This window comes from Puntigrus tetrazona, chromosome 18, assembly GCF_018831695.1.
Source record: "Puntigrus tetrazona isolate hp1 chromosome 18, ASM1883169v1, whole genome shotgun sequence".
NCBI lineage: Eukaryota > Metazoa > Chordata > Actinopteri > Cypriniformes > Cyprinidae > Puntigrus > Puntigrus tetrazona.
In genome coordinates this window covers 17,800,338-17,812,837 of record NC_056716.1, presented here as the reverse complement: position 1 = coordinate 17,812,837, position 12,500 = coordinate 17,800,338, and the positions used below count along the sequence as shown (strand labels likewise).

At 36.6% G+C, this 12,500-nt stretch overlaps 2 protein-coding genes across 2 annotated transcripts in view; both read left to right on the top strand.

The window, feature by feature from the left end:
- prtga (protogenin homolog a (Gallus gallus)) overlaps positions 1-3,708 on the top strand; it is a 36,232-nt gene extending 32,524 nt beyond the window's left edge. The window contains exons 15-19 of the mRNA XM_043264318.1: positions 821-988; positions 1,111-1,234; positions 1,733-1,871; positions 1,987-2,082; positions 3,284-3,708. Of these exons, the coding sequence (XP_043120253.1) occupies positions 821-988; positions 1,111-1,234; positions 1,733-1,871; positions 1,987-2,082; positions 3,284-3,658 (902 nt within the window). The 3' untranslated portion in view covers positions 3,659-3,708. The remainder of the gene's footprint in view (positions 1-820; positions 989-1,110; positions 1,235-1,732; positions 1,872-1,986; positions 2,083-3,283) is intronic.
- A 4,596-nt stretch (positions 3,709-8,304) lies between these two features.
- On the top strand, positions 8,305-12,390 carry pygo1 (pygopus family PHD finger 1). The gene is made up of 3 exons (XM_043216710.1): positions 8,305-8,749; positions 9,848-9,933; positions 10,953-12,390. Exons 1-3 carry the CDS (start codon positions 8,701-8,703, stop codon positions 11,793-11,795), a joined length of 978 nt encoding a protein of 325 aa, XP_043072645.1. The 5' UTR covers positions 8,305-8,700; the 3' UTR covers positions 11,796-12,390.
- The last annotated feature ends 110 nt before the right edge of the window (positions 12,391-12,500 follow it).

Sequence of the window (12,500 nt, the reverse complement as noted above, 5' to 3'; positions counted from 1 at the left end):
ACAAATAACCGCCACAGTTTGCAGTAAAACGCTGATCCTGAAGATTAAAGAGACCGGCAGTAAAAATCCCAGATGGGTGAATGTCAAAAAAAACCCGTCCGAGAACGTGCTTGCGTCATATTTCAGTTCAAAATCAAAATAAATGACATTTAGCGTAAATGCAAATGCAGCCTGTAACAATGTAATGCTAAAATACGTCGTTCTTGATTATTTTATATATTGAGGTTTCAGAAATATCTGTACATCGCAGCGTTGTTTGTTCAGCTAAACAGAAATATAAAAGCTAATAACTAATAGAAATGACAAAAACACGTCACACAGCATTATTAAAATATAAAATAAATGAAATCTCATTACAATCTCATGAAATTGAGTATTTTAATTATTGTAATAATAAAAATTATCATTTAATTATTGCAAGTCATTGGTTTATATATATATATATTAACATTAATATATATATTTATATAGTAATATTAATATATAATTTTTTTAATATATATATATATATATATATATATATAATTTTTAAAGTATTTGCAAATGCACTAATTTCATTTATTTAATTCTTTAAAAAAAACTTTCCTCACTTTTGAGATTGGAAAATCAGTTTGCACTTTGAGCGTCTCTGGATTAAATCTAAATAATTTTCATGCAAAGTTTGCATTTATTTTTTATTTTTTTGTCTTTACTGTGATTTACACAATTAATGAATAGAGACATTTTTTTTTTACAAAACAGCTTAAACAGTGTTTTTTCCCTGTCGGTCCACAGTGTTTTCGAGTGAATTTTTGTTTAATAACGTGTCCCTCGTTGTCAGGGAGCGTCACGATGGCCCTGCTGGAGAATCTCCAGTCTGGTCAGGTGTACCTGGTGAAGGTCTCGGCGTCCAATCAGATGGGAGACGGGCCGTTCTCCTCGGCGGTAGAACTGACCGTGCACACAGATGGCCACGCCCCCAGAAAACACGTCTCCGCCCACGGCACGGGTGAATAACAGAAGCCTCTTTAAGCTGGATGTTCAGATCGATAGAAGCATTGCGTTTAAATGCATTGATGTGATAATCCACATAGACGTTCAAGAATTCAAGTTTTTTTGCTCTGTCTGCAGCGTCTTCCGATGGTTTCTATCACCTGGATCAGAGGTCAATGACGGGGATAGTGGTGGGCGTGAGCATCGCTTTAGCCTGTATTATCATCTGCATCCTCATACTGGCCTGCAGGAGCAAAAGCAGGTAAGAGATCACCTGGATAAACCACCGCTAAAACCCGACTCATTTATAGGATTTCAATAAAGCTGAAAAATTCAATTCGATATTAGATGATATACAAAAAACGCAAATGAACTAAATAAAACTAAAATAAAAAAAACAACAACACCTGAACAAAATAAAATTCTTAAAACCAAAACATAAATAAGAGCTAAATAAAAAAATATTTAAGAAATTAATTAAACTTGCAAAAATGACTTAAAATTACATAAAATTAAAATTAATCAAAATTATTAAATTTTTTACATGAAAACGTAATTATAAAGGCTAATTTAAAATGATAAATTAATACTATAAATGCGTATAAATAATACTAAAAGGACACTTTTTTCAGTCAATAGATAAATTCTTGCTAATTATTGCACATTATATATCAAAGTAATTGCAAATGTATTCTCAAATGTCCGTGAATGGATTGTTTCCATGGTGAGTCTGTGGCTGACTGCATTATTTATGACACAGGCAATCCTCCACGACCAAATCCACCAGACAAGCAGGAGGGCAGACTCCGCCCACCGCTGTCCGTCTGGCCAATCAGAGTCAAGCGGAGAGCGTGGAGGTGATGATGCCCATGATGAGGGATCATTTCATCGATGCAAAGGCATGTTTAAAATGATACGTTCCTGCCTAAGAATACCTTTCGTATGTGTCTGCGTGAGCGTGCTTGTGTTTTTTTGTGGAAATCATGCTCTGACGGTTGTGTTTCACTCTTTTAGGGCGGAACCAATCTGATCATTAACAGCTTTGGACCAGTGAAGCCCGGCATTAAGAAGAAAAGAAAGAGATGGAACTTCTTTAAGAGGGATAGCAAGGTATGAAATACACAAAACAATACTTTTCATTTTTATTAATATGCTCTTTTGTTGATTTTGATTGCTTCCATTTGTAAGTCGCTTTGGATTAATGCAAATATAAATATAATATAATATTACAAATAATACATACGTGTGTATGTGTGTATATATATATATATATATATATATATATATATATATATATATATATATATATATATATATATATATATATATATATATATATATATATATATATATATATATATATATATATATATATATATATATATATATATATATATATATATATATATATATATATATATATATATATATATATATATATATATATATATATATATATATATATATATATATATATATATATATATATATATATATATATATATATATATATATATATATATATATATATATATATTAGTAAACTATAGCAGTTTACAATAAATAATAATAATAATTATTATTATTATTGTCATTATTATAAATAAGTATAAGTTATGGGTGGTAAATACTGCCAAACTATTTAAAACAATTATAATAATAAAAAACAATTATAATAAAACAAAATAAATTACTACTCATAACAAAACTGAAAAAACATTTAAACTAAATCAAAATGTAAAACAACAACAACAAATAATAATGATAAAATAATAAAACATTAATCTAAAAAAGTCATACGGATACATATTACATAAATAATAAATTTACTAAAAGGACAATGTTTACAGGTTTTTGTAAATAAGAATATATTATTAAATAGTAATGTCTCATTTGTTTGCATGTAAAAAATTATTAGCCGAACATAAACAAGAAATTTAGAGAAATTAACAAATTATAACTGATGCGGAAAAAGCCTGTTGTCTTCATTTTTTAAGTAAAATATAATTTTGTGTGTGTTTCATTGTGCTTTTGGGGTGAAATACAATATTGTCTATAGGATTTAATTCAGTTCGGTTTTTCACAGTGCTAATTGTTGCAAAGCAGCTTTACAGAAAATGTTTATTTCGATTCAGCAATGACTTATCAGTGGTCGCTGTCTCAAGTTGATATGCATATGGCAGAAATATATATATAATAGATACGGCACTTATATATGCCTCTTTTGGACATGTCTACAGAGACGTTTTTCTCTGTTGTAGTGTGTGGAGAACTATATATATATCTCACCGGTGTTTACTTCCTCCATCAGGATGTGAAGAGGGTCTCCAGTCCATCTTACTCCTATCATCACGGCACGACCTTGCTGTGTTACACAGAAACCTCTCCTCAGCACCCGCCGTCCTCGCTGCAGGGCCTGTTCGGGCCCCCGGGGGCCGACAGCGAGGGCTCTCATTCCAGCGAGGGCAGCCACGAGACGGGCGACTCGGGACGCTACTCTCACGACGACACCGAGGCGACGAACCTGTCCCTGGGCGCCGGCAGCCGCTCGGCGTCGCTGCGGGGCGAGGAGAGCGAAGCGTCGGACGAAACGCCCGTCCGCGAGGTTACAGAGAAAGAGCCGCGGCGCCACGCGACTCCACCGACGGACGACACTCTTCAGGAACAGGAAATGATGAAGCGTTAGCAAAAAACACTCGCGCTCTCTGGTGCCCCCTTGTGTTTAAACGGACTACTGAAAAAAATGATTCGTTAAATTGACCATTTTTTTTTTTTTTTAAGGTGGTTGCTATCGATTTAGCTACACGGCGTAGTTGACTAGCCTTTTTTTAAACGTAGCTAAAACAATTAGCTTACCTTAAAAAACCAAAAAGAAAAATCGTTTTTTCAGCGTGGACGACCCGAGACGTCCACGAGGCCCTCTTTCTCGGTGAATGTATTTCTTTCTCTCTTTTTTTTCTGTGCGTTTTTACAAACCGCTGTGTGTCCGAAAGAAACTAGAATCTCACCCACCATGAATGTGTTTAAGAAGAACGTCCAAAAAACGCGCACGCCGCGTTTTCTGACGTAACCTCGGCGCGAGAGAGAGAGCCTCTCTTGACTTCCCGATCTACCTCAGTTTCTCTTTACGTGTTTAACGTCCACTTATCCGCTCGACGGCGTCGTTTTCGTGTTCGTTTGTGCGTTCGTCCGTCTGTTTAATCCTGAATTACGAGCGCGCTGCGTTTTTTTTGACCCGTTCGTTCGGCTGCGTGGCGCAATTTCGGCCAATCAGAACCGTCTCTGTTTAATATGCAGGGCTTTGGGCCAATAGGAGCAGGCGGTGGGCGGGGCTAGCCGGCTCATCGCGTCGCACACAGTCCGGATGGCGCTTTTTCACCTACCTCGGGTTCATAAACGTTAAGCGTTCAGTTGAGTTTTTTTGCTTCAGGTCACGTTAGATTTCTCAGGTCTGTCGTATGAATGTGTGTACTTTTGCTCTTATAGTCCCTGTTTTATACTACCTCGTTTTACCTTTTGATTTTTAGCCGCGGTTGTGTTTGATTCGTGTCTCAGGGATGATTTGAAGGCCATGCGTTTTGTACAGTGGCGTGGTTTTGATGGACAGGGTTTTTTTCCGGGCGACTGACCCGACGTGTGTTTTCTTTTGCCGTAGTTTATTTCTTCTCGTTTAGAGTACGAAGTAACCAAAAATGCTGGGCGTTTATACCGATAGCTTTAATAAACAATGGCCTTAACGTGTGAGGAGCTGCGGATGAGGTTCGCCTGCAATGTCTGAATGTTCTGAAAACCAAAAATAATGCTCAAATCAGGAACGCTTTTTGCCTCCGAAGATATCTATTTTTCTCGACATACAGTATATGTACTACTGAGTACGCATTTTAGTTACTTTAGTGCTTTGAAATAGTGGATGCTATTTTAGATTTAGGATCTTGAGTGTAGCACTTGTCTTTCAGATTAGTTTGGAGTTGTTTCGTAGTTTGTTTTTCGTTCTTCCTCGCAGCTGAAGGTGCAGCGGTGACTCGCCATCATCCTCAGAGCTGTTTGCTCTTTCCTTTCTTCTGTCCGCTTCGCTGGTCTCCGGGAGGAGAAGGTGACAATGAGATTATCCGTGAATCAAACCAAAGACGTTTCGCCCAGAGACCAGCGAACGCCCCCCAAAAAAAGAGCTGCTTTAAGGAACTCGGAGACGTCTTGACGTCCTGAGACCAAACGAGGTGGAGATGCATGACAGATGTCGTGAATGCGTGACGTATTTCACTCCAGAATCAACAGAAAACTAAAAAAGGTTAAATTGTGCATAAGGAAAATCATTTGCTAGTTTTTTTTTTGAGACCAGGGTGTTATTTGCTTGACGAATAAGCACATTTCACCCAAAAAATATATATATATATATATATATATATATATATATATATATATATGATATATACTTATATAACTTTATATATATATATATATGTATATATATATATATATATATATATATATATATATATATATATATATGTATATATATATATATATATATATATATATATATATATATATGTATATATATATATATATATATATATATATATATATATATATATATATATATATATATATATATATATATATATATATATATATATATATATATATATATATATATATATATATATATATACCTTTAATGTAAATTAATTGCTTATTTGTTATGATATGAAATATATCGGTTCATTTATATATTACTTTATTTAATATAAAAATATATTAATGTAGATCATAATAAATTAATTGCTTAATTCTCATGAAAAATCTATTTTTTGATGCTAACCATAAATTAATGGCTTATTTGACATGATCTAAAATACCTTTCATTGTTTTATATAATTGTCACGACATTAAATAGTTTTTAATGCAAACAATAACTGTCATTATATAAAAAAATACATTATATTTTTTAATTGAAAATCCTAAATGAATTGCCACGAAAATAATTAAGGCACTGCGCTATATAATTTATTTATTTTTTCTGTTTATTTTGGAGTAAAATATTAGCCTGAAATTCTTCAGCTTTGTGGGATTCACCTCCTTAAAATCAAATTTGGCAGCGATCGGTTTCCCTCATTAGAGTTTCAAGTTCAACACGGATGTTATTGTACATGAAAAATTATATATACAGAGAGAGAGAGAGAGATATTATATTATATTAACATTCCATGCGGCTGAAATTCTTCTCAATCAGGGGAGACTGATCGCTGGCTGTATTTCAATCAGAGAGACACAATCAGTTTAGTAATGTTTTTTTAAAGCAAACAGCCTGAAACCAAAGACTCGTGGTCGCCGTTGCACCGGGAATGAACCTAGATTCTTTCGCATGCGTTTTGTCGTTTTTTTTTCCAACCAAAGCTTTATTCCTGAGACGTCAGGAAACCGAAAGCGGTGTCACGCTTTCAATCGCTCGTGACTTCCGAGCAAACCAAAGACGATGCATTTCAGCCCTTTTTTCCTTTTTGTAACGTTTCTCGCTGGAGGAGAATCACTGTGTTGTGTTTTGTACATTTAGTTTGGCAGAGGTTAAATGATGTGCCCTGGATTTTGTGAAAGTACTGGCTGAATACTCGCTTTCCTGCTAAAGACAAGGCCTTAGCTGAGATCTTAGAGCTTAGGCTCGTTTTTAGCCAGATTTGATGCCGGGATCCATGTTTTTGTACGCGTTTCAATATGTTTTAGTGTTTTGAACGATATCGATTGTTGTGTTAAATTGTTAAATTACACGTTGCGCGTGCACGTGTACTTCCATGCGTTTTATTTTTCCTGATTTCTTCAGCTCCAAGTTGCAGATTAGAAACGCAACGTGTCAAATGTTTATCATCGACGACCATCCGCCTAATACGGGTGATTTTGCTCAGGAAATGATATCGGTCCAGTTTCATGTCACTTTAAACTCTTGTTTTTTTTTTTTTTATGAAATGCTTTATTATTCTTCTGGTGAAGTTGTTTGTTCTGAATCGGTCTGAACTGAAGGGAAAAGGGAGATCTTTGTGATGTTTTCCATCACGCTGCAGCAGCAAATGCATCTATAAGCCTTAAAAACCGAATGTATTTCTTAAAAAATAAATCCCGCTTCTCGATATTCTGCTTTGCTTTCTAAACACGTGTACCATGTGTTTACCGGAAGAGTTGTTTTCTTTTCTGTTCAGCGGTACGGTGTAATGTTTATGCCAAAAGGTAGACATTTACGGTATAGTTACCCCCCCCACCACAAATAAGATTGTTTGTTTATTAAGAATAATTTTCATTTTGAATAAAAATGTCGAAAATCTGAAAATGTTGTCTCTTTACTCTATAAAATGTTTTCATGTATTTATATTAGTCAAACGATTAATTGAAATGAACTGCATCTAAAATAAAAGTTTTTGTTTAAATAATTTGTGTTTACGGTGTGTATATTTATTATGTATAGAAATACACATGCATATATATATATATATATATATATATATATATATATATATATATATATATATAAATAAAAATGTGCATGCATAATATATATTGTATGTAAAATATTTTGAAAACACATATATACATAAAAACACAGTACCCGCATATGTAAACAAACACTTTTATTTTAGATGTGATTAATAATGAATCATCATTTGACAGCACTAATTTATATATTTTATTTTTGTTAGTTATATCCAGTTTAAAAAAAACAAAAACAAAAAACCTTAAAAATAATTGTTTTATTAATTATTTTTATATATATTTTGAACAAAATGAAACGTATTTGACTTTATTTTGCAGCCACAAAACAACAACAACAACAACAACAACAACCGCATGACATCATCAGCGCGCGGCTACATCAAACGCAACGCTTCAGACACGAGCACGTGCTTTGATGTGCGCGCGCGCACGCACTCTTCACGCACGGTCCCCGTCGCGCGCCGCTCTTCGCTCGGCGTTCACGTGCGCCACGCCGAAGTAAACAGACACGAGCAGAGCCGCCGTTCGTTTCCGCGAACTGACCCGTAAAACAACAAGCCAAAGGTGCTCGCTCCTCCCAAACTTTGGTGCAGCTTTCCCGATCGCGCGATTACCAAAATTACTAAAGCGAAGGATTATCTTATGAATATTAATTAGGCCGTGCTGACGTTTTCACCTGCGGGTAGAGGACGCGTTCTTTAATATTAATGAGCTTTGAATCCTGTGGGCTAGGATATGTTGTTTTTTTTTCTCCACAAGTAATGTCTTACGTCAGAACAGTACAATAAGAACTATTCAAATGAAAATAATAATAATAACAACAAACGCTTATAAAACTTTAATTTGGAGCATAATCTCTTTATTTTACGAATACGAAGCTTCTCCATTAAAATAAGCAACTGCATGGATATAATGTTATTCCAATCCACGATCGTTTAAGAGTTTTATTACGTTAAAACCATTCAAACGTATTTGTCTCATGAATATTAAACAGATTACGTCGACGACGTCGATTTGTATTGGTTCGCACGGCCGAGGTTCAGCTCATGAATATTAATAGAAAAGCCTTCGCCATAGTAGGAACAGAAAATTCGCTTCCCGGTCGCTCACGGAGCGCCGCCGCCGCCGCGATTGCAGCGAAACGGGGGAAGAACGAGACGAGTTGACTACAAACACTCTTTATAACATCAAAGTCACACCATTTTCCCGTTCTTTCCCGCGCGTTTGAGTCATGTGAGGGAGCCTGTAATGTCCACAGAGCAGGATAAAGATTCATTCTCTCTAAAACGAAACCGAGGTAACGTGGATTTTCCGTGTTTTCAGAGGCTTGATTCGGTGTCCGTCGTGATTACCGGAGCGACAGCGGCAGTCTGGCGGCCTTCGGGCCTTCGGTGAGGAGCAGAAAAGTAGACAGCGACACGCTCAGATGCGCGTTTCGAACTGAAAAGCGCGACAGGCCTCAAAGTGAACGCTGTCAGACGAACGGTACTTTCCGGAGAGTTTTGAGGAAGTTTGGAGTTGAGGAAATCCTGCCAAAGTTTTCTTATTAAACGCACTTCAGTAGAGCACAAAACTGGCCATCAGATGTTCACGCGGTAACCTTAAAAAGCAAGAAATCACAAAAGCTGAAGTTCAAAGTTACAAGAACGCGCAGGGAATATGGCGATGAATTAAAACATGAGCATGCATTCGTGTCTGAACGCATGCATATAACGACAGAAATATTCTGTGCTGAGATAGCTTTTATTGCTATTTTTTGATTTTGTGTTGCCATTTTTATGCTTGTATTTGCTCATTTTTATTTCAGTCATTTTAATGGATCAAGTCGAGCTAAACGTAAATGAGAAATGTGTTAAAACAGCATTTAACATTATTTTGGTCCTTGTTTATTTTATTTCAGCTAATGTTTTTTTTTCTCCTTAATTTTAGTTAACTAATAACCATGGTGTGCTGCTGCCATGGTGTGCTTTGTTTTGGCATGTAATGATTTACACTTAAATTGCAATCGAAAATCAGGTTTTGTAAGCTTTTATGTCTACTAGCTTTTAACTTTTTAATGCCAATTTACTAAAAGTTGGTGAAATCAATGGTAATAAAATAATTATTATTATTAAAAAAAAAAAAAAAAAAAAAAAAAATATATATATATATATATATATATATATATATATATATATATATATATATATATATATATAAAAAAATTTTATTAAAATATATTATATAAAATTTTAAAATAAAAAAAGTCCTTTTAAAGGTCCAACCCAAAAAGTCATTATATGGGGATGTTAGAATGAAAGCGTATGGTTTATACAAGTGCTATTGTTGCGATATGTTATAGATCAAGCTTAAATACTTTACTTTTTGTGTTTTATTAATTTTTTTCTTCTTCCAGGGGGTGAAGGTGGACTGGATATTTTAGGCAGTCCTGGGCTGTTGTTGGGAAGTCCAGAGAAAAAGAGACGCAAGTCAAGCGCACAGGTAATATTTCCCTTTAGTTTTCTTCATAGACACAAAGTTTTCAACGTATATCGCAATATCACCTGCCAGTCGTTCGATATAAACAAATTAAACGATTATATAAATAGACTTATTATTGCAAAAAACATACAGCACCGTTCAAAAGTTAGCCGTCGGAAGGTTAATCGATAAATGAAATTAATGCTTTTATTGATCGAGGATGCATTAAAACGAATAAAAGTGTCAGTAAAGACATTTATAATATTGCAAAATGTTTCTATTTCAGATAAATGCTGTTCTTTTTAATTTCCCATTTAGCAAATCGTGGGAAAAAAATATTCGATTCCAACTAAAATAGCGCAAATGCTTTTATGGATAATAATCAGAAATCTTTCTTGAGCAGCAAATCAGTATATTATTATGATTTCCGAGACTGAAGCCCGGAGTAATGATGCTGAAAATAAATTCAGAATCGATCACGGAAATTAAATCTGAGCAGATATTGCCCCGGAAAACATATTTTAAAATATAATAATATTTTGCAGTTTTTACAAAATTTTTAATCGGGTATATAAAGCTTCGGTGAGTCATAAACAATAAAAAAAAAAAAAAAAAAATCGTGCATACCTCAAATTGTAGGACAGTAGAGTAGCTTTTCATCCTTCGTCAATGTGTTCAGGAAGTGAAGAAAGATGTTTGTCGCTGGACCACTAAACCAGTCATAAGGAGAAATTTTGGAAATTGAGATTTATACATCAACTGAAAGCTGAGTAGATAAGCTTGTTATTAAGAACAACATTGGCAGAGATTATTATTAACTCTTTGAGAATCTGAGGGGGACGATAAATCTGAATAGTGAGGAAAATCGCCTTTAAAGTTGCCTAAATGACGTTCTTAGCGTTGCATATGACCAATCAAAAAAGAGCTCCGTTTATTAACCGCCAAACGACTGCAGTGCCGTAAAACAGAGAGGATCGTTTTGAATGCATTGTTTTCGCAAATGCTAGAAATAAGCGTTCAATAAGCCTCTTTCTCGACAGGTGCCACCCTTCTCTCCTCTGTCCGAATATGCGCCGCCTCCAAACCCGAGCGCGGATCACCTAATAGCCTCCAACCCTTTCGACGACGGCTACAGCTCCCCGTCCCTGAAGCCGCTCCCTCCGGCCGGCCCTTATTACGTCCACTCGCACTACCCAGGGCACAGCGGCTATGCCCCGCCCAGGACGCCCGGGGCCCCTTTCCTGCCTCGAAACCAGCCCCATCCGTTCTCCCAGCATCCCGCGGGCCACAACCGGTTCATCTACGGCGACAACCCCAATCGCGGGCAGCCGTTTAGCAGCAGCGTCGCGCGCTTCAGAGCAGGCCCGGGAGAGCACGTCGGTCGCAACGACCTGAGCCCCGAGGGGACTCCGGGGAGCCCGGGCCGGCCCCGGCAGCGGAGCGGCGTCAAGCAGGACCCGGGCGGAGCCGCGAGCAAGAACTGCGAAGAACACAAGGCCCGGGACGGCGAGGCGAAGAGCGGGGCGGAAAAACTCAACGGCGTCCTTCACGCCGACGGCGAAGCCTCGAAGAAGTCTCCTCGCCCCGCGGACGCCCGCCGCGCCAATAACGCCGCGAGCCGAAGGAGCGCGTCCTCTTCGTCCGAGCCGGTCTATCCGTGCGGCGTGTGCCTGAGCGAGGTGAACGATGACCAAGAGGCCATTCTCTGCGAGGCCTCGTGTCAGAAGTGGTTTCACAGAGTCTGCACGGGAATGACCGAGACGGCCTACAACCTCCTGACGGCCGAGACGTCTGCGGTTTGGGGGTGCGACTCCTGCATGGAGGACAGAGGAGCGCCGCTGCTGAAGACGAGAGACGCTTCGGACGATCACGAGCGGGACTGACGCTCGCCGGAGTCCGGGGTCGCTCTGCTTGAACGCGAACGAGTCCCAAAGGTCTGCCGGCTGCTTCAGCGGTTCTGCTCGCCCAGAATGCGTTTCTGTTGTTAAAAAGTTGTTTTTAAGTTAAATCACAAAAGGAGAAAGCGGTAGGGGTTTGAAAGGCGAAGCGAGGGTGAGTTATTGGTCTAAAAATCAGTTTGGGGTTGGTAAGATTCTTAAATCATTTTGAAAGGCGTTTCTTCTGCTCATCAAGGTTGCAATTTTTTTGAATAACGAAATGCAATAAAATATTATAATTTAATATAGCAGTTTTTTCACGTATGTCGCGAAATGTAATATATTTCTGTGATGCAAAGCTGAATTTTCATCGGCATGATCATTTTAATATGGAGAATTGCTGCTCAAAAAAACGTTTCTGATTACCATCCATGTTTATTAACTAATATTATCCACTGCTTTGTATTTCTGTAGAAACTGATCATTTTCTGGATTATTTGATGAATAGAAAGTTCAAAAGAATACACGCGTACATATTTAAGAGGTATAGATATATATTAAAAATATAAAAATATATATTATGTATATATATATATATATATATATATATATATATATATATATATATATATATATATATATATATATATATAAATAATTTCTAGAAAATGGTAATAAGTTGAACTGTCAGAGTTGAATAATTGAATAATA